The 25,727-nt window shown below is 39.7% G+C and overlaps 1 protein-coding gene across 2 annotated transcripts; it reads right to left on the bottom strand.

Moving 5' to 3' along the window:
* Positions 1 to 25,339, bottom strand: ATP1B3 (ATPase Na+/K+ transporting subunit beta 3). Of its 2 annotated transcripts, XM_032193081.1 has the most exons (8): positions 25,089 to 25,338; positions 17,603 to 17,731; positions 13,233 to 13,340; positions 11,978 to 12,165; positions 11,188 to 11,238; positions 10,595 to 10,621; positions 5,677 to 5,763; positions 1 to 2,350 (listed from the first exon to the last, which is right to left on the bottom strand). In XM_032193081.1, exons 1-8 carry the CDS (start codon positions 25,195 to 25,197, stop codon positions 2,180 to 2,182), a joined length of 870 nt encoding a protein of 289 aa, XP_032048972.1. In that variant the 5' UTR covers positions 25,198 to 25,338; the 3' UTR covers positions 1 to 2,179. The 2 variants fall into 2 exon arrangements, with proteins under 2 accessions (XP_032048972.1, XP_032048973.1); XM_032193082.1 differs by lacking the exon at positions 10,595 to 10,621 and having other exon boundaries at positions 25,089 to 25,339.
* Between the last annotated feature and the right edge of the window lie 388 nt (positions 25,340 to 25,727).

Here is a 25,727-nt window from a genome sequence, read left to right on the forward strand (position 1 = left end):
TAGGGAGAACAGGATTTTATTGAGTTCTACCTGTCTGAAAAGTGCTGGTGAAGAATTGCCATTTCATGCTTTGTCTATATAAAGAAGTAGAAAGAAATTGTTGCAACAATCAACTCATTTGAAAACTGAGCATTTCACTAAAAATTCTTACCATTTCTAAATGAACACAAGTGTGACTTTTTTTTTTTTTTTTTTTTTTTTTTTTTTAACATGAAGAGTATTTCTCTTTTTCAGATGTAACCTCTACACTTTAAGTTCCGTCAGGACTCTTAAAATACTTTCAGGCAGTATTAAGATACAGAGAACCAATCAGCGATATCTTCAAGAACCCAGGTATCCCAGCTCTAAAACTGCATGATCTAAAACATTAGTAATGGAATATTTTGAAAGAATACTCTCACTCAATATTGATGCATGCTATCATTACATAAGTATCCATTGCATATTGTGAGGAACATCAATTTTTCTTTTGTAGACAACAACAAAAAAGCATGCTAAATGATATCAGTCACTATAGATCTATTTTAATGAGGTTCAACATTGTTAAAGTCCAATTAAGATTAGCTTCCCCCAAACATTCACCAGTGTAAGCTTGCACAGGTACTTAAAAATTTTTGCACTGATGTGGATTACACTGGTCTCAAACATTTTCAAAGCAGGGTTTTAAGACTGGATCTTGAATTTTAGTAACCATTCACTTAATTTGTTCAAATAAAGTATAGAAACACTCTAGGAATTAGGCATAAAAGCATGTTAAGTAACAAATTTAGGCCATGATATTACTAACAGAACAAACCAGTATTTGCACAAATTATAGTCTTTAATTTGCTGTAGTCTTTAATACTGAGATTAACACACTGGATGTGGACCACATGCTCAAGAAAACAGAAACAAAAACCCTAGGGAACAGCATTATAAATCCCATGTCAGAAAGACTACAGAAGCTATTACCCAGTATAATGGGTCAACTCATTTTGACGTGAGGAGCAGTCACAAATAAGCTTGATTATTTGTAGTCATTTTAGCAAGTGGATTAATAAAAAAAAAAGATAAAACAAATTGCAAGTAATCCACACTCCAAATCAATAGCCAATTTCTATGAAGCAGTTGTGACACCCATTTTTTAAATGGCTGATGAGGAAATAAACAGAAAATACAAGATGAAAGAGCACAAGAAAACATGAAGTATGTTAAAATGATGCAATGAAACAGTATATAAATTAAACAGGAATGTTTAATCAAGACAATCCCCTCTCCCCAAAAGAGGTTCTTCAATTTTTATCTTTAATTGGAAAAATGAAAGTCTATTCCCATGATAGTGAGGCTGTTTCTTTCAAGCAGCTCTGTTGTACAACTGTTACCAGGACTCTAAACGAATCTTAATTGTTTTATATTGATATTTCTGAACTAGAAAGTTTTAAAATATTGTATAGATTTTATTTGTGCTCCACATATCGCAAGCAATTTAACAACACGAAGAAAGATTCAATTCCTCAACTAGAATACCAAACTCTATACCAAGTATTACATGTACACAATACTTGCACAGTGACAAGCACAAAAAAGTACTAGTTGAGCACTTACTTTCTGAAATCCATATCAACTCTTAAAATCCATTGTAATTTTCCCATGACACCCAATCTACAATTTAAGGCATCTCCACTCAGGCATCCATCCATCCACCCACCAGTTCCCATACACGCAGTTTATGTGGAGGTGTTTATTCTCTCAAAAAAAATCACCGTGTCGATCAGGTACCATTTATTATTTATCCCTGTAACTGTGTCAGCATTGAGATATGACAGTTAAACCAGTGTTAAATCAATACAATATTTACATAGCACAGCACAGTAAGCTTGAGACACTCACTTGGGGGATAAAACCACATTTTAGAACAGGACAAAGGTCACCATTATTAAGTGTTTGAAAACAGCTATTTACAGGTCCCTATGACATAACTATAGTCTGTACACTGTTCCAATGGGGCAGGCAGAAGCATGATAGGCATTTATTTTGAGGGATTTTAAACATACGATTTGGAAGCATATTGTTATGCTACCCTGAATGCCATAAGCCACCTTAACATTCTCCAAGGTGGTCTCATATCCTAGAATGGCATGTCCAGCTGATACAAAACAGACAACACAGCGTTTACTTTGTGGAGAACTTTCTACTCCTGCTATTCAGTCATCTGAACTTTGAAGGCAATTCGTCCCAGAAACTTGTCACGATCATCTTCATTTTTTAAATTAGGTGAGCCCAGGATCTTACACTCAATTGCTATTTCTTCATTGGTACTGTTGGAGTTAATTGCTAGTTGAACAGCCACTAGAGGCTGTAAATAGTGAGCCTAGTAAACAGAAAGATGGGGAAAATATTTGAGATACTGGAGTAAGTAATGTGAATATAACAATTAGCATGAACAATTAACATTTAATCCATCAAAACAGTTCAGAAAAAAAGCTAATTAAGAACCCAACCTTTCAAAGCCCAGTCTGACTGAGATAAGACTTTTTTTTTTTTCCAAGTTAAATAATCAGGTATACATTCTTCAAACTATTTCATAACCAATACATTCAACCTAATATGAGTCACAGACAGTATCTTCAAGTGGTATGTTACTTTACCCTTTTAGTACACTGGGTTCGATTTTCTAGAAACCTCTACTTGAAACATCCTCTGAAACTACATTCTGCTTTCCTACCAATTCCCTCTTTTGTCTTTTTTTTTTTCTTCTCAATTTCTTATAGAACAAATTTTTAACGCATTTTAAAGTGTTTTGTTGTTTTGTTTTTTTTCCCAATAGCATGTTTTAACAACTATTAGTAAGCTAGCTTCCCTTCCATCCTATCCCATTTACTTGTTCAACAATAATGTGTGTGTTATCTGTTTGATAGTTTTTGACAGAAACCTCTCATTGAGTATTTCAACAGTATCCTGGTCAGTCATATTTGGTGAAACAATTACAATTCTTCTCTCCATTCCCTATAAGAACAACTAAAATATAAGATGGAACACGATTATATTTTTTGTCAAGATAGTATGATTTTTCAAGTCCAATTCAATTAGGACAACTTTAATTCTCTCGTAAAGTGACTATCAATTAAAATAAGAATTCATTATATACTTTCAGAGCAGCATTTCATGCCTATATTAGAGTCAAGCATTTCCACAATTTATTTATTATTTTCAGGTCAACAGTAGTGACTGCCATTTAAGTAAAAATATGTACTTACTCTCCTGGTGGCCAGCAAACATGGGTAATTCTGAACAATAAAATTCATAGAAGCTACTGGACTAAATATGACACTGCATATCATACAAGTGCAAGCCTTAAATTTTAATTGAACAAAACCTTGGATTAATTTTTTTGTTAACTTAAAGAGACTCTTCTAATACCTTTCTGTTACTTACCAGCTATCGTCTCTACCTCTCTAACAAAGAAGGCAACAAAGAATAGTCAAATTCTCATTTACAAAGAATGGTGGCATGGAAGCGTATGTGCAAAAATCTTTAAAATGAAGGACTAGTAAGAAATACATTGACTTAACTACTTTGTCTAGGTGGAGGGTGATTTTACTTGATCAGAACGTTTCCTGTTCCCCTGTAAACATCAAACTGGGAGGAGGAAACAGAACTAGGCAAGTCATCCTCAAAATTCTCATGTTTCAAATGGTTATACCACCCACATTAAAAGTATTAAAATCCTTGAGTTGGCTCAGAGATGTTTTCACATCTCTAAGATTTTTCAAATGGGTACACAAATTTCTATGGTGTTCTGAAGATATGATGCCAAAATGACTTTTTACTCAATATAAAATGACTGGGGGCGGGGGATGAGAATCAGCATCCTCACTAAGCACTACAGATGATCTGCAAAAAGGTACATTCTCTAAGGTCAGGCAATTGAGTTCACTGTGCTGAGCAGTAAAGGGAAATAACCATTCTGGCCCATAAAACTATGTACTTAAAAAAAAATCAGTACTTCCATTGCTACTACCTTAGCTCAACAGCAGCAAGATTAGTTGTATCCACTTAACTCTTTTACAGAATGAAATAGTTCAACAGTTTCACATAGATATAAGATATACATTTTGTGGTATAGGCAAGAAATCAATCCAGTCTCTTGAGACATGGTCAAATACTCAACTTTTCTCAACTCTTCTTGCTGCCTTCTTTTTCACAGTACATTAATGATAGGAGAATTGCATCTTATATAAGCAAGTAATCCTCAAACAAACCTATACTACACCATAGTGAACACGAAAGAACATTGACCCAAAGACTCCAAAAGAAAATACCAGTTAATTAAAAATATATATTTTTTCCTTAACCACCTAAATCAAGTAAAGAACAGCACTGAGTTCTGCCTGACTTAGTTGCTCTCCTTTCATAATCTTACCTTTTCATCAGTATAGCAGTAAGACAGGAATTGTATGAGTAAAGTTCTTTCTTCATCCCATCTTTGGTACAAACTATCTCCTAACAAGGTCTATCAAGGTCTGTTAAGGTCTACTCATGCTATATGTTGCTTTTCTTAAAGAAGCAACACACTTATCCTATTCTGTCATTCCAAAAAGGGAATAGAGTACATACCGACTCTGCCTATCATAGGCAGAGTTTGACAGTCTCTCTATAATCTTTTATGTCTAAGAAAATGAATGCTTTACCAGTTAAAGAATTCTGGCAACAAAACAGAAGACAGAACTATACATAAATTACATTAAAGCAGATATTGAAGAAAAACTCCTTCCTCATTAAGAAAAGTGAAGAAAAAAATTGTGTCAACTGCTGCAAATAAGCATAGCATACACTGGAAAAATAGTAAGTGAATAACTTAGTACCAAAACCTTTGGGAAAATATCAAACAGCTACTATGGTGTCCTATGGGCCTAAAAGATTTACATTTAAAAAGTACTTTTTATTTTCAGTGGTGAACAGTAGTCAATGGTTGATCAATCAACCTGGTCAATAAAAGGCAATATGACTGTATATCTTACAGAAAATACAGATTTTCCATACCTAGTTACTGCAAGCAGATTCAATGAAAAAAATAGCTAAATTTAAATTTGAAAAAAAACCTGGAGTCTTAACTATACATATTCTGTGTCCATAAAGCAGTTATTTTACTTTGAAAACTTCACTGTTCAAGTAGATAAATGTCAGAATACAAAGAGGGCAAGGGGGACAAGCAAAGACAAAAAAAACATTTAAGTTAAAAAAAAAAAAAAAATGTTATTAACAACCTTGAAGTGCTTCTTAACAGTGTGAAGAAAAAACATGACTGCAGAGCCACAAAGATGTATAAGCAACAATACCATGCTGAATTATAAATCTAATATCCTGTACATAAGCCCCTAAGATAAACTATTCGGAATTGTATTGGGGTCAGAAGAACTACTTTAGTTCTTCTGCCTTCCCCTGCAGTCAGAAAGATTCCAGAATATATCAGTGACCAAAAAACAGCAGATGCCATAAATGCTACTAGTATACAGCCTTTTCTTCATTAGGACACTGCTTACTTTACTTCCTTACATCCGCTAAAGCATCTCTCTAGTCTCATCAAGCGCGATAAAATCTGTGCAGATATAATATTCCTTACGAGTACCTCATTAAAATGTTCAAACTTCACAATCAATCTATTTTGTAAGAAGACCATCATTAAGACATACTCACATGTAAGCTTTTCCCATAGTATGGAAAGTACATTAAGTCAATCGAGCCTCCTGGAGGAAAATAATTTATCTCAACCATGCCTTGTTCCTATGATTGGAGATAACAACAAAATTAGAAGTTAATATCTACTTGGTTAAAAGTACAAAATTGGAATTATAATCCAATGATAAAGTGCATGATCCCTAAGGGGAAGGACAGAAAAAGAAAAAAAAAGAAGCTCCAAAGTATTAAAGTAAGTTCCAAAATAGATGAATTTTAGGCAAACAGCTACATGCTGCACACATCTGCTGCAGTAAAGCTTATTAATAGTAACATTTAAATTAGTAATCAGGTCAAGACAGCTCATATTCAAGTTTCCCTTACCAGTCAAAGAAAGGAGGTATATTTTAATAGTCACTGAAATTAATATAACAGCAGCAGGAAAACAAAACACCCACACATATAAGCTAAAATCCCATGTATCCACAAGCAAGCCTGTATATTTTGGTGAAGCAACAGCATATGTATGTTTAAGATGAGATGAATTTCTGTTTAAAGCCAGGTTTTCATGATTCAAATTTGGAACAGTACAACCCCAACCCTTCACAAGGAACTCTGGCAATAGCGTGCCATTCCTAACTTGTTCAGCTACCTTTGTAATACAGGCTACCTAAACAGAAACTAAGCTTTAAAATTATGATGTTACCACAGTTTGTGTCATCAGCAGCCAGAAGGAAATAATACATATATGCATGTCTTATCACTAGACTTTCCCCTACAATACCAAATCTAGCAGCAAGAAGCAGCTACCTATAAAGATGCTGCATAATTTCTGATTAAGGAGTCACCCAGTCTGTAAGATACACAATCTTCTTGTGTCTTACATATACACTGTGCTGTCCCAGACACATGCTGTCAACGTAATGACAGACAGATCTCCAAGTGTCTGTTATCTTTGGTGATAGGACAAGGGGAAATGGCCTCAAGTTGCACTGGGGAGGTTTAGGTTGAGTATTAGGAGAAACTTCTTCACTGAAAGGCTTTTGCAGCATTGGAATAAGCTGCCCAGGGAAGTGGCTCTGACCACCCCAGGGGTCTTCAAGAAACATGTAGATTTGGAACTTAGCAGCGTGGTCTACTGGTGGACTTCAGTATTCAGTTAAAGGTCGGACTAGATGACCTTAGAGGTCTTTTCCAACCTGACTGATTCTACATAATACACACTATTCTTCAGGACTGCATCTCCTGCATAGCAAACTATTTCAAGTTCACAAAGCAAGGAAATGCACGAATCTCACCTGACTTGCTTTAACAGCTAGACATACTGCCATAATAAAGGGCAATTATGGAATCACAGAATCATTCAGGTTGGAAAAGACCTCTAAGATCATCTAGTCCAACCTTTAATGTAGTATTGACAAGTCCACTGCTACACCATGTTAGTATGTTCTACATCTACATGTTCTTTAAGACCTCCAGGGATGGTGACTCAAGCACTTCACTGGGCAGCCTGTTCCAGTGCTGCACAACACTTCCAGTAAATATTTTTTTCCTAATATCCAACCTATTTCTTACATGATTTTTAAAATGTCTGTAGATTAGATCCTTTCTGAATAGTACACACTGTATTTATGCAGCTCACCACTGTTTATGCACCAATGCCAAATATGTCTTAGAACATCATTACTTTTTCAGTGTAAATCACAATTTCAAAGTGCATTAGTAACTTTCATTGTTGTTTTTTTTTTTTTTTTTCCTATATTACCATATACAATAGCTGCAATTTTAAAAAAAAGATATACTACATAGTACAGAATACAACCGCAGTAAAAAACCTTAGCTAAGGGGAATGTAAAGAAAGATCAAGAAACAGGGAATGAACCACAGCCCAGAAATACCTCCTCTTCCACCAAAAGAACATACCATACCAGATGAGTTCAGGGTATGGCCAGATTCTTATTTCTTTGAAGTCTAAATTATTGCAGTTCCTCAGTATATGTTCATTAAATATTTTAGACCTTGAGTTCTCAAATTTAATTACTAAGAAGAAATGTTTTGTTTCACCATTAGTCTCTATTTTCACTACAGCTCGTGCGGCTGATATACTCAATCAAATATATTTCAGAAATAATGCTTACAAAATTTGAATTCAGAATGATATAAGAAAGATAAATAGGAGCGGGGTTTTCTCTAGCAGCTAAACACAACACATGCATGCAGTCATAAACATATGCATTAAGCTATGAAAATAAAATGGCAGAGGTTCTTCGACATGCAACTGCCTGCCTCATGCAAATGCTGTGGATTTTTTTGGTTTAATTAATAATAATTAATCCTAACTAATATCCTTACACAAACTTTTAAAAATTAAGCTAGCTGCATCAGTTGAAAAGCTTCAAGAACCAATGCATTAGTGTCACTTTTTCTGCTTACCATTGAAAATTTCCACAAAGTTGCAGGCAGTCAGCAAATCTACAATCTTAGTTGGACACATAAAGGTAGATTTCTACCTCACCTACAAGAGTTTTTATTAGGACTGTCTTAAAATAATTTTTCAGATGCTAAAAGGCACATGGAAATACACAGAAGAAAAAAGATGTACACAGATGTAAAAAGGTACATGGAAAGAACTTGTGCAAGAATGACATCATCTAAGGAGTAAAGGTATAACTGCAGTAGCCATTTAGACTCACGATGCAGTTTAAAGCAAAATTTACTGAAACAAGATAAAACAACAATATCCAGGTTAGCAGAACCTTATAAAACTTCTGAGATTTCTTTCAAAAAAAAAAAAAAAAAACAAACAAATCCAAGGCCAAGTATGTTGACAATGGCAAGGAAGGTATTTTTCATTCTTGTAAATTAGAAAGAGATGCCTAATACAAAGTCAAGATGATCTCTAAACAACAAAAATGCATATAGCTTGGAATTAATACTATTTATCTTCTCTGCAATTAAAAAAGTACAAGCCTACTGATTTTCTTGGGTGGGAAGGGACCGTAAAGATTATCTAAATCCAACCCCCTGTCATGGGCAGGGACACCTCCCACCAGCCCAGGCTGCCCAAATACCATCCAGGCCTTGGGCACTGCCAGGGATGGGGCAGCCACAGCTGCTCTGGACACTAACACTAACTGCCCTTACCTACAGAAATCACTGTGATGACAGCAAGGGGCAGGGGGGGCAAGGAGGTGTGGTCCCCTTCTATGAAACATGACAACTGCGATGTCACAAATCTACCCAAAGCTTCTCTCTTTAAACAAATCTCAAGGAGAAGGCACAGTAAGAAAGAAGGGTCACCTCGCAGAAGAATGCTTTAAGAAAATGTTTTTTTTGTTTGTTTGTTTGTTTTGTTTTGTTTTTTATGGTATCAATTTCAAAATGAAAAACTCAAATATTTCAGGTAGCAAAGACAGGCAGGATGTGTGGTCAGAAGGCTGTTTACCTCATCTAGTATTTGAGAGATTTGTCCTTACAGTTAATTTTTAGATTTATTTAAAAGTCAAACTGCATAAAAATCAAGGCAGACAGTTCTTCAGATTGCTCCCAATACGTGCAAAAATCAAGTAATATTAAATATTTAAAAATGTTGGTGAAGTGGAAAGAAAAAATGATCAACAGCTCATCCAGAGGTTAAAAAAAAAGGTCTGCCCTATAATGAAGGGAACACGATAATAGGATATCTGCTCTGCTCAGCAGCATCACTTTTAGGTAAACTCCATTTTTGTCACTCAGATATTAAAAAAAATCTGATGCAAAACCTATAACTACTGGTTAATTTGCGTTTGTGCTACGAACTGCTCAAGCATTTGCATATATTCTATGAGCTATTATAGCCAGCAAGAGGCTTGTTTTCAGAAGCAAGTATCACCTGGACTTAGCTTTGTAATGCATCCCAAACTTTTTTAATCCACATTTTCTGACAGTAACAGAGAAGGAAAAAAAAAAATGCTGCAACACAGCAGTTATTTAAAGACTAAGTAAACACCCTGAATAAGAGAATCAACAGAGAAGGATAAAGAGCCTCTACACTTCAATTTCTGTTATGAGCCAGTATTTAGGGGGCATTCAGATCCTGTGGCAGTTGCAGTATGATTATAAATTCCTCAACAAAATGCAAAGCAATTGGCTATCCTTCTCCACCTCTCCAATGCGGAGAGAAGAGGATCACAATTCCCATCCTTGCATCACCAAGTCCCAGAAGGTATACAAGCAGTCACCTCATCCACTACAGAAGAGACCATTACAAGGTGCTCTTTTCCAATAGAGTCAAAAAAAATAAAAACAGAACTGGAAAGAAGGCCACGTGAGCCAATGTAAAGAACAGTGTAATCTTTCAAGTTTAAACAAAGAGTTTCAATAAGCAATGGGCATAAGTAGTCAGAAGTTGTTCTCTAAAAATCAAACACAGACAAAAGGTGAAAACGACAGTTGTTAATGGTGCCTAATGTAGTAGTAGTATTACAAACAGTAAATTCACCTTGAGAGACGTAACAACTTCCAGTGTGATGACAGAGGGTAAAATTCTGTCATTACCTGCCTCAGCTACAAGAAACCTTGTGTCCAGTTTGGGATACTAAATTACAAAAAATAATAAATTGGAGAAGGGGAAAAGTAGGAATAGAAAAAGTGTTTCTTTCTTCTACAGAAATGAATCCCTCCAACAGAACATGTTTTAAGAATGGACACAAAGAAATGAGTCCCAAATAAGAGAAGGAATCAATTTTGCTTGCAAAAGACTACTGTGGGGAGATCAAAGCTTCCAAGGACTTGTCAGAAATCAAGTATTAAAATTTATGCCTACCACAGATATCTAGAATGAAGGCAGAAAAACTTGCGGTATTTGTCCCATAAATTACTGAAATTCCCCCGCCTATGTTTTTATCAGTCAACTCAATCTAGGAGCCATGACTATCCCTTGCTGAACCTACTAACTTACCACGGCTTTCACTGCTCCCCAAGCAGTCTAGGAGAAATATGTAGAAAACAGAGCAATTACAATAATTACCTTAAAACATTCTGTGTAAGCATTTGGTACACAATAAATACTTATAAAGTAGCTGTTAATACAAGTTGTTTGTATTTGACTTGGAGACAACTTTTACTTGAACAGTAACAACACCACTTTCCACATTTTGTCTTACCCATCATTTATAAAATTGTCTAAGGTGCACTTGCAGCATGGAGAAAAAAATGAAAATACAGGTTATGAAATGGGAAAAATAAAACATAACTCACACTAAATAAAAAATAAATAAGCATGACTACAAGTTATGCCTATGCATTTTCTCAATGGTAGAGGAAGTGAGGTAGCTCAAATACATCTAAAAAGGGAAGAATAAAAGACTAACTATAGGGAAGAAATTAAATACATTAAAACTAGACATACAGTAAGATAAAAACAATAAAAAACAAAGTACGAAGTCTAACAGAAGAGATGGAAATAAATGTTCTGACAGCATTTACGTTCACTTTTCATCTTAATCACAAGGAAAATTAACTACACGCGTATTTCTTACATTCAGAACTGACCTTAGATGTACACTGTATATATGGCTCTCCTTCAGGCTTTAATCCAATTATCTAAAGGAAAGAAAGTTAAAATATTTACAGACCTTCTTCCCCTCTCCAATTTTACATATCAAATTCAAACTTTCTCCCACTTACTATGACAGAGTTGATACAGGGAGCAAATCTGTCTAGTATTAATTTTCTGAAGCACAATTTTAGACTAGAACCAAGATGCGAAGTATTGTTAAGTTAAAGCTCAACTAGACAGTGGCCATACCAAGGACTATTTTCTTATTTTACATTAAGCATGTAATATTAATGACAAACCAATTAGCAGTTCAAGAAACATACAACATCACTGGAAAGTCAGTTATTCATTCAGTAAAATTTTCACCACTTTGCATAGTTTAGGAGTTACAGAACCCATGACATTCTAATTACATTTCTGGAATGCAGGCACCAAGTAAAACACGCTTGACCTGCAGAGCGTTATACAATCTGTTACACAGAACAGTAAGCTAAACCAAAGCACATTTTATTCTTTAAATAGGGTTTTCAGATATCTTGATGCAAGTGATCAAAGCCAATACTTGTAAATATTAGAATGCTCAAAAAACCCACTTCATTTTACTCTCTGAAACATATGTATTGGTAGACATTTCAGTTAATTACACTATTACAAAAATGTGAGTATCCTGAGAAGCAAACTGAACATGTATTTCAGTCCTTTTCAGCAGTGATATTTCATACAGTGTTAGCTGGAAATGCTTATACTAAAAAATATTTTTAACAAAAAAAAGCAAACACTTACTCTATTCATTTTCACAAGCACGCAGGGAGTTCCTTTAGAATAGCCAAAGGTCTTATCTTCCTTTCCAGAGCATTGTCCAAGCTCAGACAGATTAAATCGACATGCCTTTTTATCAGCAACATCATTCTGATCAAAAACCTTTCCTGGTGTACAGTTTATATTTTCGGATTGCTTTGAATCATCATATGCTGTGAAAGAAAAATAGGTTTAAAATCAAGAATACAAAGCATACAAGTAGGTAAAAATGCAGAAAGCCTATAAAAACCTCTAATTTATAGTTATTACTTTTCTAGGAGTTTTCTTACAGGATTATTTTCACAGTACCATGCCTCTTATTTCTATCTTAAACGCTTTTTCAAGTCTTATCAAGAATCACAGAATCATAGGCAGGAGAAGGGACCTCTAGAGATTGAGTCTAACCCCAATAAGTGGCATTGTAGCCAAACGAAAGAATACAGAGAATATTACAAAATAAATAAAATCCTCCTTCTAGAATCATTATTATTTTCTGTACATCATTCTAAATTAATAATGTATTAAAATATAAACTTTTTATTTTTAACCTGGAACCTAGGCCAGTTTTCCTTCGGTACTTTGTTTTAAAACAGTTTATAAGGAACTTCAAGTATTTTAATGGCTAATATTAAACTACCTCTACATTTACATCGGGTAGTATAACTGACATTATAGTTACATCCCAAGTTATTCTCACTTCTGCTTCACAAGTACATAGATCACTTTGTCACAAATGCTCACCTATTCACCATTTAACACATTCTGTCTTGTTCACCCCCCCACCCGCCTCTCATAGATAAGCATTCATAAAATAAAATGGAAAAAAGGTAATAAATGCTCAACCTCATATCGAGTCCAAAACCTATTGAACTGCAGGAGAGGCAGGTCATCATTTAATGTAGTATTCTTCCTACCCCCCCTCTCACCTCCCCAGAGCTCTGAAAGAAAAGCCCATACTTTGTGTAGCTAACAAAGCAACTCATGCAAAAAGGTGCAATTCTACAGAACCTCCTCAATTCTGACTTTCAATTTTTGAGGGGCTCAGTTTCCCTGTCAAATGTAGGTAATGATAATTACCTTTTCCTGTGAAGTATATACTTCAATAACATACTTGTCTAGAGTAAGCCTGAAAGTATGTCAATTTTCTTTAGCAATTACTAACTTCAAGTTAAAAAGGAAACTAATGTACCCAACAGCAAGACACCTGAACTACTAGGGTAGCTGTTCGTAACTTACTTACATTCAAGAAATTTTTTAAGTGTAGAAACATATTGTGCATATGAATTGGCATCACTCTTGTTAAAGTAGAATTCCAGTGCAGTGTCTGGCTTTGGTGAAATCATTAGCCCTTAAAAAGAAAACATGCAAGTAAAGAACTGAACAACAACTCATCCTTAAACCGCTCTAACCTACTCAAAAATCACATCCATAAATTGAAAAAATACCTATATTTAATTCAATCCTGCATATAATTACAATTCATAAACCAAACCCAATGATTAGAAATAGCAAAATCAGAAACTTAAATCACCTTCAATCAAACTATTTTATTGATTCACTTCACATTTTCAACATTTAGCAGATTAAACTAAAAAAAAAAAAAAAAAAAAAAAAATTAGAAACCACCCAGAAAACCTTCAGCTAAGCTTATGCGTCAAAGCTCTAGGCAACGTAGAATGAAGCTAAGACTTTATTTATCTCACAGACACCCAGAAGAAACAAAGTATTTTTAAGAAGCTTTATAATGCATAAAGATGGCTTGTAAGTTTTCCCAAACAAGACAAAGTTAGTTAGTTGTTCCTTCCCTCTTTCTCCGCAGAGAAATGAGAGGTAGTTGGCCGCCAGGAGAACACAGGACTAAAGCACCGGGCAGGGGCACGGCACAGCCAGGCCCTGGTAGCTACGGGGTCCCTGACGGACACGGGACGCCACAGCCTCAAGGACAGCAGTGCTACCGGTCCCCTGCCTGCTGCCAGAGCAAGGAACGAGCTGCAGAGAGGTGCTGGGCCTAGCGGGAGGAATGACTGCAGCATCCTCAAAACCGGCTTCGCGTTGGAGGGTGAAAAAGGCAGACACTGACATGGAGCTGGGGCTCCTGACAGAACATAGCTGCCCTTCTTCCCAAGAGAGGGGCAAGGAACTGTTCAGCTACATCTCAGGGACAGTTTGGCAACACGGGAGGGAGGTCACACAGCCACGTGCTCTGCTGACACACACACAGGCCGGCACCAAGGGAGATGAAGTTGTCCTAATGAAGGATTCTTAATACTTTACCACAGTTAATCAATCAGTAAGCTTTTGGAAAGCATACAGAAAGTGCCATTAACCAGCCCGGGTCTATGGTCATTCACCTACAGAAATATCCCAGCTTCTCATGTGAAAGCAGAAATTACTATAAATACTTTGGGAAATAAGAAAGGCATGCACTATAAATTTATCATACACAAACATAGTTTAGATTCCAAAATTATGTATAATTTTAAATTTATTTTTTTTTCAGGATTTCAAAAAAAAAATTCTCCATTCTCCTTTTTTTTTTTAATTTTTCCAAATTTTGGAATTTTTCCAAATTTCCATCCTGGAAAGCCAAAACAAAACACCTCTGTGACTGACAGACCATGTAAAATTACAAATACCATATTTGACTACAAATTACTTTGCACCTTTAGTCATTTTCTGACCTCCACACTGAACTGGGATTCAAAAAAAATACAAGGGAACTAGCAACAGGGCTGAAAAGTCACTTCAGGAGTTTGGGGGGAGAAGAGATTGTTATTATCTATATACTTACACTGTAAACAAAAGACTTCCATGCTGTTTTTCAAAGTGAATGACAAAGTTACTAAACTAGTCATCAATGAAAAAAACAATAATTTGAAGAGACTCATTGCTTCAGGGGAACTTCAAAAATATCCTAAGAGGAAGAGACTGCTCCAGTTCCAGTGCAGTACAATCTGCCTAGAGACTATGGAAAGGCTGCAGAAAAAGCTACTTGAAAAAGGATTGAAGCACAGACCATGAGAGATGCAGGGTATGGGGCCTTCTAGGGGAACAAAATTAGCAGCTTCAACATAGGATTATACCTAGGATTGTAACAGAGATTACATTATCCTACAATTCCAAGAGATTTAAAAAAAAAAAAAAGAAAAGCCTTAAAATCATCTGCATTTGATTGTTATTATTGTATTCCAGTGCCCACTGCAAGCCAAATACCAATTATAAAATAAATCAATCTGGGAGATTTCCAAATATGTTTAATAGAAGAATAAAACCTTTAACCTACGCCATCCAGGTTTTGTGTGCAGATATTTTTTTTTTTAATTTATTAAAGTTTTACAGCCAGGAACATGACATGTTTCACTGCAAGTGAAAAATGATACAGTTAAGCTTAACATTAAAACAGAGATAAGCAATTTTATTGTCTTTAATTACTCACAAAATTATCGTTAATAAAAATAAATTCAGAAATGTTTAAGAAACACCTAAGGAAAAAAAAAAAACAACTAGTTGTAGAAGATATGCTATTTTACACTAACATCCTTTATGACAATTAAAAACACAGGAAAATCAATAACCCAAACTCAAGAGAGAAACTTTCAGTAATTCAGTATTAAGCCATAGCTCTATTCACTACCAACATTCAGACTACCACAGAAGAAGAAATGGTCATGTAAGCCACCTTTTTTTCTTTAATTATTATTATTATTATTATTATTTAAACTAAAGCAGATCATCTTTTTTGTTTCTTTGTTTTTCTTTCAGAATTTAGCACATTATTAGCTTGAAAAGTCTGTACAGATCCTCAAGAATCCCTTATGGTCCAAGGGCACCTGTTAGAGATGGCCTGAACATCACATCAAAACAAAAGCTGTTCAGAATCCAGAGAGATTTGTCACAGGGGCCCAGCTGCAACTTGCTCACACACAGATTTACGTTTCATCTTGAGTACTAATGCAGCTGCAAGATGGTGGTTAATTTTGTGTCTGGAGTTCAAAAAAGGAAAAAGTATTCTAAAGACATAATCTAACTTTCACCAAAATATCAGTCATAGAATGGCTCGGGTTGGTAGGGACCTTAAAGATCATCTAACTCCAACGCCCTGCCATGGGCAGGGACACCACCCACTCGGTCAGGTTGGCCAAGGCCCCATTGAGCCTGGCCTTGAACACCTCCAGGGATGGGGCATCCACAGCTTCTTTGGGCAGCCTGTGCCAGGGCCTGACTGCCCTTACAATTAAGAATTTATTCCTAATGTCTAGTCTAAATCTATCCTCTTTTAGTTTAAGACCATTCCCAACTCCTCCTAACGTTATCTCCCTGTCCTTCTCCATCTTTTTAAGAAACCCCTTTAAGTATTGAAAGCCTGCAACGAGGCTTCCCCGGAGCCTTCTCTTCTCCAGGCTGAACCCTGAGAGAACCCCAGCTCTCTCAGCCTTTCTTCATAGGAGAGGTGCTCCAGGCTCTGATCATCTTTGTAGCCCTCCCCTGGACTCACTCTAACAGGCCCACAGCTTTTTTGTGCTGGGGGCCCCAAATTAATATATGTATTGCATAGCCATTTAGTTTTTTTGATCCCTAAGCCAAGTTTTTGAAAGATTTGAGAGATCTTATTAAATTTTCAGGTGGCCCAATCATTTAAATTACACGTAGAAATCAAATACTTAGACATTCTCCAGAAACAGTATCGAGAAAAAGACTAATCTCTTCAATATAAAGTATGCAGAAGCAGCTTTTAAACCTTTTACAGTGCAAATCCTTTTATTTTTTTCTCCTAGTATACAGATACACCAGAATAGAGCTTAGAATGATAGATTTTTTTCTGTGATATATTTAAAATAAAGACAGTGATCTCATTACACATTTTTATTTGTGCAGTTATTTTTCCATCAATTTAGCTCATTGAACCAGCCAGCTGTAGGACTAGATGAGCATGTACACAAAGAAAGCAAGTAGCTACAAAAGTAGCAAGACACCACTTCTAGTGGCAGCTACATATTATATAGATCTAACTTCATTGTAAAATCACACCCTCCCTTCTCCATGGATCCCTATGTAATGTGTCAACAAGCTCTGGAACCTACAGGCATTCCACGTTGGTTGAAAACTAATACTAAAATTAAAACTCTGAAAATGCCTTCCCATTGTAGTCCTTACAAGCTCCTGAGCAGATCATCCCCCTAACACAGCCCCCTCCTGTACTTTCTTCCAGGTACAAAACACTACTCACAGGTGGCTTTCCATCTGATCCAAGAGAATTGATCTGAAGTATCTCTAAAGCAGTTTGGTCAAATGATAACTCCACTTTTACAACAAAATTTTGTATGGATGCAAAGGGAAAATTGCAGTCTAAACATATGACAAAATTGACTAAAGAGAATATATAGAGAAAAAAAAATCAGCAAAAGTTAGCACATATGCACAAAGAGCTGCTGACTGAATGTATGCTATATATAACTTGCCTCATACTTGCCTCACGTTTTTCCATTGAAATTTGTGACTGAATAATAATCACAGTTTTTCATAGACAGCTGCAAATTAAAAACAAACTTGCAAGTAAAACTTAACTGTTAAACCAGAAATGGGTTTATGAAAAAATAAACACAGTGTTACCTGGACTAGAAATCCGGTCGCGGTACTTTGGAATGTCACTGCTCAGTGTCTGAAGCATAACCCACATTGTGAATGTGAAGAGCGCTGCTAGGAAGCCATAAAATACCAGGTAGAATAGTAAGATCAAACCTGTAAAGACAAGCTAAAGTTATTATTTTTGTTTCAGCTAATTCCAATTTCCTGTTTTGATTTTCAAAAAAGATAAGAGCAAGAAAATGCTCAATTTGTTGTTTCTTCCCCCTCCAGGACCCTTGTCACTCCCAACGGTAGCTATAAATCAGCATGCCCCAGCACACACATGTATTGCACAACACAGAAAAGTTCTCTTCATACTTGCCAGCTCTCAAAATGTACAGGGTAAAATCTGGCATTTTGGTATCCTTAAGAGAGAAGTATTAGAGACCACTCTGGGCTGCATTGGGAGGCTAGCAAAGATGACTAAGCAAGATATTCCAGCTCCATTTGTTTAAGGGAGTTAGTTTTGCATCTGGAAAGGAATGGGTGGTCGGGAAGATGAAGGAACAGAGTGCAAAGATGAAATTGTTACGCTGGATCAGGAACACATCGCAGAGGTGCACTGGTGGTGTAACAGCATGCTGAGGACCTGAGAGCACCCCACACAACCCGACACTCATTCGCATGTTCCTCCTTCTCCACGAGAGCCTCGAGGTGGAAATGCTTCCTGCTGCAGGTGTTTGAGAACACACCAAGCCTTCCGCTCAGGCTTTCCAAGTCGTGGCCCAGCACGTCCACCTGCTGTACAGATCTACCTCCAGGATCCAGCAAGGTTCTTGGGATGCTCCAGGTACACAGGTGCTACTAGCTCCAACTTGACAACTCAAAGAGCTCCCCAAAACCTGAGCACATGGCCTCAGGGGAACAGCTTATTACATGCCCATACCTCTCCATCAGGTAGCTGAAGCAAACTGCTAGGTGAGAACACTACTTAGGAAAACCATTAGAAAACTTACTGTGATTAAGTGCTTTACTCTTGTTTTATTTCGATTTGTGTTTTTTTTTTTTTTTTTCTTCCCCATTTTTCATTATGCACACACAGACATGGACTCTGGATACAAGTTGTTTAGTGAAAAGACAACGTAACAGGCGTAGCTGAAGAGATTTCCAGAGAACTTGGTCCTTTTTCTGAGATCGGATGCACAGCTCTCACTTAACCTTTTTAAATTTAGCAAAGCTCAACTGTTTTTGTAACAAGGTTTTCAAGCAAACATACTAAATATTCCCTTCTTGCTCGTTTTTTGATCCTGATGGGCTTATATATGTCAGCATATCTCATTAAAATTGAAAATTTATAACATAGTGCTTGCTACACTTCCTTGATTCTCTTTTCAGACTTTTTAAAAATATGTACCAGTAAGTTCACTTAGATTACCTTTCAAAATGTAGGTGTATCTGGAGATAGTTCCTGACTGAAGATGAAGCATGTATACTGTTTGGATAGAAGACCTGGTAAATGACATGTAAGATTCTACACAAATTGTTTAATTAATTGAGTATACAATACTAAGCTGAAGAAGAGCAAATCATTCTGTTTCAAGACTCATCACCTGAGACACATGGACGCACACATCTTGTCAAAAAGAATGGGCACTATACTGGTATGGAGAAATTTAGGTGCTCACACAAAGAGCCAACTACAGAAAAGCATCTTCAGAACCTTTCTAACCTGAAAACATAACTAAACAATGATGCAAATTCACTTTTTTACAAAATATTCTGTCAATAAGGCTGCTATCAGGAAGTCCAAGAGATAACACATCAAAATCAGTACCCAGCGCTCTATCACTGACACCCGACTATAAGAGAGACTCAAGTGCAATACTTTTCTATTTTCCATAGTAAATGAAAAAAAAAAAAAAAAGCAAAAATGACTGCACCCCAGTGATGAGGACTGTCCACTGGGAGATGACAGAAGGCAGCCTCAGCTCTGGCTCCTGTCCCAGGACCTATTCTTGCATTTTGCACTGACATGTTTCCTTGTGCGCTACGGCCACCAGTAATCCATGACTACTGCAAATGCAGGTACCTGCACTACTTCTGAAAAAATATCTGCATATTAAAATAATGAGGTGTTTCCCAAATCATTGTTACCATGACAAAAGCCCATGCAGCAACCAGCTGAACATCACCAGGTTTTGGTTTTAGTTTAGGTGAACTTCAGCTGTCGAGACAGTTGTTTACTAACCTGCAGCACTCTGAAAGCGAGCAGCCATTTCAGATGCATTTGGGAACTCCTGGTATGTAATACTTCACACGGCAACTGCAAGTTATGAAGCAAAGTACCCGAGGCAATGCAAAACCAGCCCTGTTCTATAACGAACAAGGCAGCTAGACATCTATTGCAAGCTATTTCTAGGGCTATTTAGAAGGTGAGAAGAGCATACCAAGAAAGCAGTAGAAATCCTAATCAACAAAAGCCATTACCATAATTGTACCTGGATTTGCATTTGCACCAGTAATTTGCTTTACCTGTAAGCTTACAATTGCTGTAACCGGACCCAAAACAGAGCAGTGATCTCCTCCTAAATATCCCATGTATTCTGGGTATCACAAAACAAGGAAACAAAACACCCAACACTTTGGCTAGCTCCCATTTTGTATCCCACGCATTAATCAGTTCTGGCATACACTTTCATCAAGCCATTAAAAAAGGATCCCCCCACACACATGTTTATTCCTGATGGGCTCTCATGCCCACAGCTGGAGCAGCAGCACTGAGGAAGGCACGAGAGGGCCCCGATGTCTGTGCACAGCCCCTAACTGTGTCCTCGTGCCGGTGGGGGGGCAGCAGTGACCAGGCCAGGAAGACCTCTGCTCCCCTCCCAGCACAGCAAAGCAGATGCACGTACCCCCAAGAAATGCTGCCTTTGACCCGTATTTTAACATAACTTGTAACTGCACTGCAGAACACCGTGTATTAGAATAAACTGCCCCACTTATGCTACTTTGCCACATTAAAAAGGAGAGGATGGGAAAAAAAAAAGAAAGAAGGAGCCCTGCAACTTCCAATGGCACCAAACTAAGCTGCACTTTGTGAGCCTATTAGTATTAATTATCCTAAGCTAATCACAAGGAATGAGCCATAACTTGTCAAGGAGCTCAGCCAAAATAACTCTACACAGTGCTGGATTTCTTGTCAGAGAACGAGATCTGCCCAAGTAACAGTGGAAAAGACTCCTCCATGTTTAACCCAAGGGATACGCAGGCACCACGACTAATCTGCCATGCTTTCCGGGGTGGAGTCACCATGCACAACCTGCAGGCTCTCACTATTTAACCCGAACACACAGAGAAAACTATCAAAACCAAATCCTGCAATGCAATTTACCTGTAATACCTAGTGGGTTTTTGTGTGTGTGTGTTTTTTTCTTGTTGCAGGACACCGCAGTATCAAAGATCCTTTCATATCCTAACAATGCTGGTAAGCAACAGTCAAATCTGGAAAACTCGTATTTCCGAGCCAGCACGTTGGTGCCATTGCTAGCTGGAGTTCATCTGCAAGAATCAGAGAACTCCTCCGCAGTGAAAATTAGAGTATCTCACTCTGGTAAAGAGTCAGGACATCAAGTATCTGGCCATGACTACCACGACAAATACAAGTTTTCCACTCTTTACATGGCAAAAACAACAAACAGCTCATCAGTCTGGCATAAACCAGACTGGCAGCTCTTCCTAAGCGTCACACATAGGTAGATATATGCATGCCTCCATGTAAACAAACTCACAACAGGCCTTGAAGCAACTACTCAACTGCCTCCAAAACACTGAAAAACATTGTCTTTATGGTTTTACGGATTACATGCTGCATTGATCTTATCACCTGCGTCATCATTCTTCAGTAACTTCATCTAGGGGGATTATAAAAGGTAAGCAGTGTTATTAGGGACTACCACCAATGCCAGCAACATTCAGAAGGCCTTTTGGTCCACCTGCAGATGGATTTCTTCGCTTTATACCTACATATCTGTACAGATTAGATGAGCACTAATCATGTCTCATCCTTATTGCCTAATCACTTCAGAATTACTGTCTTCCTGGTTTGGGGAGTGGCAGGGGGAAGGAGAGGAAGAAAGAGGGAAGGAAGACTTCAAGAAGAAATAAACCCTTGGTCCTGGGTTACAGTTTATTTCACAATAAACCAGGGATCTAGATATAACATCTCCAGGAGACAATAAAAAATGCCAAGTGAAACACCTGCAGAGAATCACAAAAGAAGTGCTTAAGTGCAATCGTCAAGCATTTAAAACACACACATCCCCAGCGCACCACCAGAGCTTACTGATACCCTCAACGGTAAAAAGGAAACTTTCCTTCCTCAGAGCTATCTCTGTCATGGAAAATAAAACGGTCTACTGATTTCTCAAATATTTATTTATTAAGATGTACAATATCATGGAAAACTTTAGTAAGATTTTGACTGCGGTCATACTCCTGGCTGTGCAGGAATTTTTAAGTGTTCTGTCCATCTGCCACGACACAAAAAATAGCACTGCCTCTGTAAGATTCACAGCTTGGGTGTGCAAGTGTTTCTACTGCACTGGTAGACAGTGATCCCAGTACGTTTAACACTATGCTAACTGTGAAGGAAGCTAAATCACACCAAAACCCTGCTCAAACACTATAATGAACAGAGAAGAACCAAGTCAGAAAAGCAGTTGAAGCTTTGACAGCACTGTATGTCCCAGCACGAACACACTGAAAACTAAACAGAAGCAAATCTACATCTTCTGGCTTTTGTTGGTTTTTCTTTGTTCTGCTTTGTTATTTTTTCATTTCAAGCACATATTTGTGCACTGAAGGATACCACTAAGAACTCAAGACTATTCAGGAGGCCAGAATTTATACATAGTCCAAGAGTTATCATCCCTACCTCGAACACCCAGACATGGCCAGCTTTACAGAAAGGCTTCAACAGGCTTGGCATAACCCCCAGCGTGACCACAAACGAAATACTGCCTGCCTGCAGCAATGATCTCACCCTGTGCTCCTGCTGTAACTGCAGGCAGGCACAGCACCTTGCCACTACATGTAGAACAAGATGCTAATCTTCCTTTTACTTACAGGAAAGACCCACGTGGCAGTGCTCCAAGTTCTCCTTCCTCTGCCCTGCCCGATGACAGCCTGCACACAGCCCCAGGACTGATCCTCCCTCTCTGCGTGCAGCTGGAAACAGACTTCAGCCATCCATAGTCCATTTCCAGCATTTCATTGCGCTTGTGTTATTCCATCCAATTAATGACAGTTAAAACAACTAGAAAACTATGACATGTGGATACCAGTTAGTGAAAGACAAAAAAAATTAGCCCTCAGGTCCGCAAAAAGCACAAATCCTCTATTTCTTGCAACAGGAGGAGACTTAGTGCAGCCTGTTTACCAACCTGCAAAAGGCAACTCTTCACAAAACTCTAAGGGCAACACACTTTGCAATGTGACAAAAGAGCAGAGAGTGAAACAGAACCTGCTTGTGCTAAATCTTTTTAAAGATCCTGGTGTAGAAATGGCAAATAAGGCCAAGTACTCCAATGCCAAGGCACTCCAATGCACAGACAAGCACTGCCTTGCAGTCACAATTTTGATAAACCTCCAGGACTGCCTCAGACCAGGCAATACATACACGTACTGCAAACAGCTATTTAACAATTTCTCTACTGTTACTGTCTCATTTCTGAGAGGAAGCTGTCTTGAGACAAAAGAAACGCACAAGGAAGAATCAGAGCCAACCAAATTCTTACCACGCTGTCCCTGGAGACGCCACAGCCCAGCAGACAGGCAGCCAGAGCTCACTTCTCCTGCCTCCCTGCTTTTCACAGGGGAGCTCAGCAAGAGCAAGGGAACAACAGTCAGTGAGCCTGCTCTAAGCTCACATCAGTGATCTGAGAGCAGAAGTGAGAACCAGCACGTTCTCCTGTAGCAGAGTCACTCAATGAGTGTTCGGCAATTAAAAACAAAACAAAAACCTGCTACTTTCATCTTTGTGGATGATTTTGAGACTGGGATATCAAGTACTGAAATTCCCAAAACAGACAAAAATAATTATTTATTTAATATATGCAAATAAATAAATTAAATAAGCACAAGGCATTACTGCAAAATGCCAGGACAAATAAATATTGACAAAAAAACATACGCTGACAATTTATAGCATTGCTGGGCAGTCACCTCTCAACGTATACCTCAGGAAAAGGTCTATCACAAACCCTGTGTCAACCACCTAAACCACTTAAGAAAGCTAATTAAGCAAGATCATTCAAACTGCTATCTGGGTCTATATATACTTTCTCGATGTGGAAAAACATCTTTTATCAAGTGAGCTGGCTGTAAAACAACATAAGAGCTCAATTACCCGCTAAGTTAGTCCTATCAATTTCAAGCGTTATCTCTTGGCCTTGGACTAGCACGAGCTAGTAACACTGTAAGTGATTTATCCTCTCAGATAGGTCTGAACAGAGAAGGTTGTTTCAGTTTTTTTTTTTTTGAGTCACAAGCTATTTCTGATGTGCCCACAGCCTTTGTGCCTGTCAGATTCACGACACAAACAGCCTTCTGCAAACCATACACCCATTCATCCAACCCACGCGCTTCAGGAAACCTGCCTGCGCTGAGCGATCACTAGACGACAGCATAGTGGAAATTTCCTCTCCTTTGCTATTCGACTGGCAGAGCCGCTCGGAGCTCTTATTTCCATCTGAATGGAGGCGAACCCCTGTCAGGGCGAGGGCCCTCTCCTGACGGCCCGAGCCACTGGCACGGCCCAGGCTGCACGCTCCTCCTCGCCGCCCCGGCATTAGCATTCGCTGAGGCTGTGTCAGGGCCAAGGATGCGCTGCGCTGCTCCCCCGCGCCATGCTGAGCCTCCTGTTGGTTTTGTGCGCGCAGCCACGAAGCATCCCGGCAACATCCAAGCCCCGGGAGGCGACGCAGCGCTTTCTGAAGTCAGTAAACACGTCCCGCCAGGGCTGAGGAAACATCCTAACACCGAGCGTTTACACGAGCGCCTAACGTGAGAAAACACGGCGAGGAAACCCAAATATTTTTCCTGGAAGGGCCGCGGCGATGCTCGCGGGCTTTGCAGCTCGGAGGGGAGGCTCCCGGAGAGGGGGCAGCGCGCTGCCTCGGGCGGGCCGGCCGCGGAGCCTTCATCTTGCGCAAGGCGCCGCGAGCCCCCGGGAGCCCGAGCGGGAGGCGGGGGCAGCGCCGGCACATGCGGGCCCTCGGGGCCGGCCCCGCGGCTCCTCGCCCCGCGCCCGGCCGCACAAAGGCGCCGCTCGCTCGGCCCCACGGGCGCGGCCGCCCCGGTGGGCGACCGGCGGCGGGGGGGGGGGGGACCGGGCCGGGGGCCTCACCTGCGGCCCCCCACCCCCCCGCCCCGGCCCCCCGGCGGCATCCGCCCGCTGCGGCGGCGGGAGCTGAGCCAGCCGGGGCGCCCCCGCACCCCCCGGCACAGAGCGGTCCCGGCGCCCCCCGCTCACCCCAGCTCTTGGCCGTGCGCCCCAGGAACTCGCCGCTGTCCGGGTTGTAGACGAACTGCCGCCACTCGGCCACGCTCTGCCGGAACGGCTTCTTCGCCTCCTTGGTCATGGCGGGGCCGCGTCGCGGGCTCGCTCGGTGCGAGCGCTCCCCGGGCGGAGAGAGCGGCGGCGAGGAAGGAGGGAGGGAGGGAGGAGGGAGCGGCCGCCGGCTGCCAGCCGCTAAGTAACCGTCGCCGCGGCGCCCGGCGGGAGAGCGGCCGCGGGGGCAGGCAGCGGGGGCAGGCAGCAGGGGCAGGCCCGCAGCGCCGCGCCCTCCCCGCCGCCGCGCCGAGGCGGGCCCCGCCGCCAATCCCCGGCCGCCGCTCGCCCGCGCCCCCTGGCGGCCGCCGCGGAGCGCGGCCCCGCCCGGGCCGGGCGCGGAGGGACGGCGGCGGCGGCGGCGGGGGGAGAGCGCGGGCGGCGCTCGGCCGCGTGTGGAGCCGGCGCCATGTCGGGGAGAAGGGGCGCAGGTGCCGCGCGGGGCCCGGGTCGCCGCGCTGCTGGGGGCAGGCGGGAGGGCTAAAAAATACAGCCGAGGTGCGGATAACGGGGCTGCTTTGCCCTCAGAACCTCATTTGGTGCCACGCTCCTAGCGGTCGA

Source organism: Aythya fuligula, chromosome 9, assembly GCF_009819795.1.
Source record: "Aythya fuligula isolate bAytFul2 chromosome 9, bAytFul2.pri, whole genome shotgun sequence".
In the NCBI taxonomy this organism is placed as follows: Eukaryota; Metazoa; Chordata; class Aves; order Anseriformes; family Anatidae; genus Aythya; species Aythya fuligula.

Coding starts and splice junctions, on each gene's coding strand:
- ATP1B3 (XM_032193081.1), bottom strand. CDS start 25,197: ATGACCAAGGAGGCGAAGAAGCCGTTCCGGCAGAGCGTGGCCGAGTGG. Junction 17,732..25,088: donor GCGCACGGCCAAGAGCTGGG/GTGAGCGGGGGG, acceptor TTGTCTTTACAG/GTTTGATCTTACTATTCTAC. Junction 5,764..10,594: donor GGGGAGCAGTGAAAGCCGTG/GTAAGTTAGTAG, acceptor CTCCAATCATAG/GAACAAGGCATGGTTGAGAT.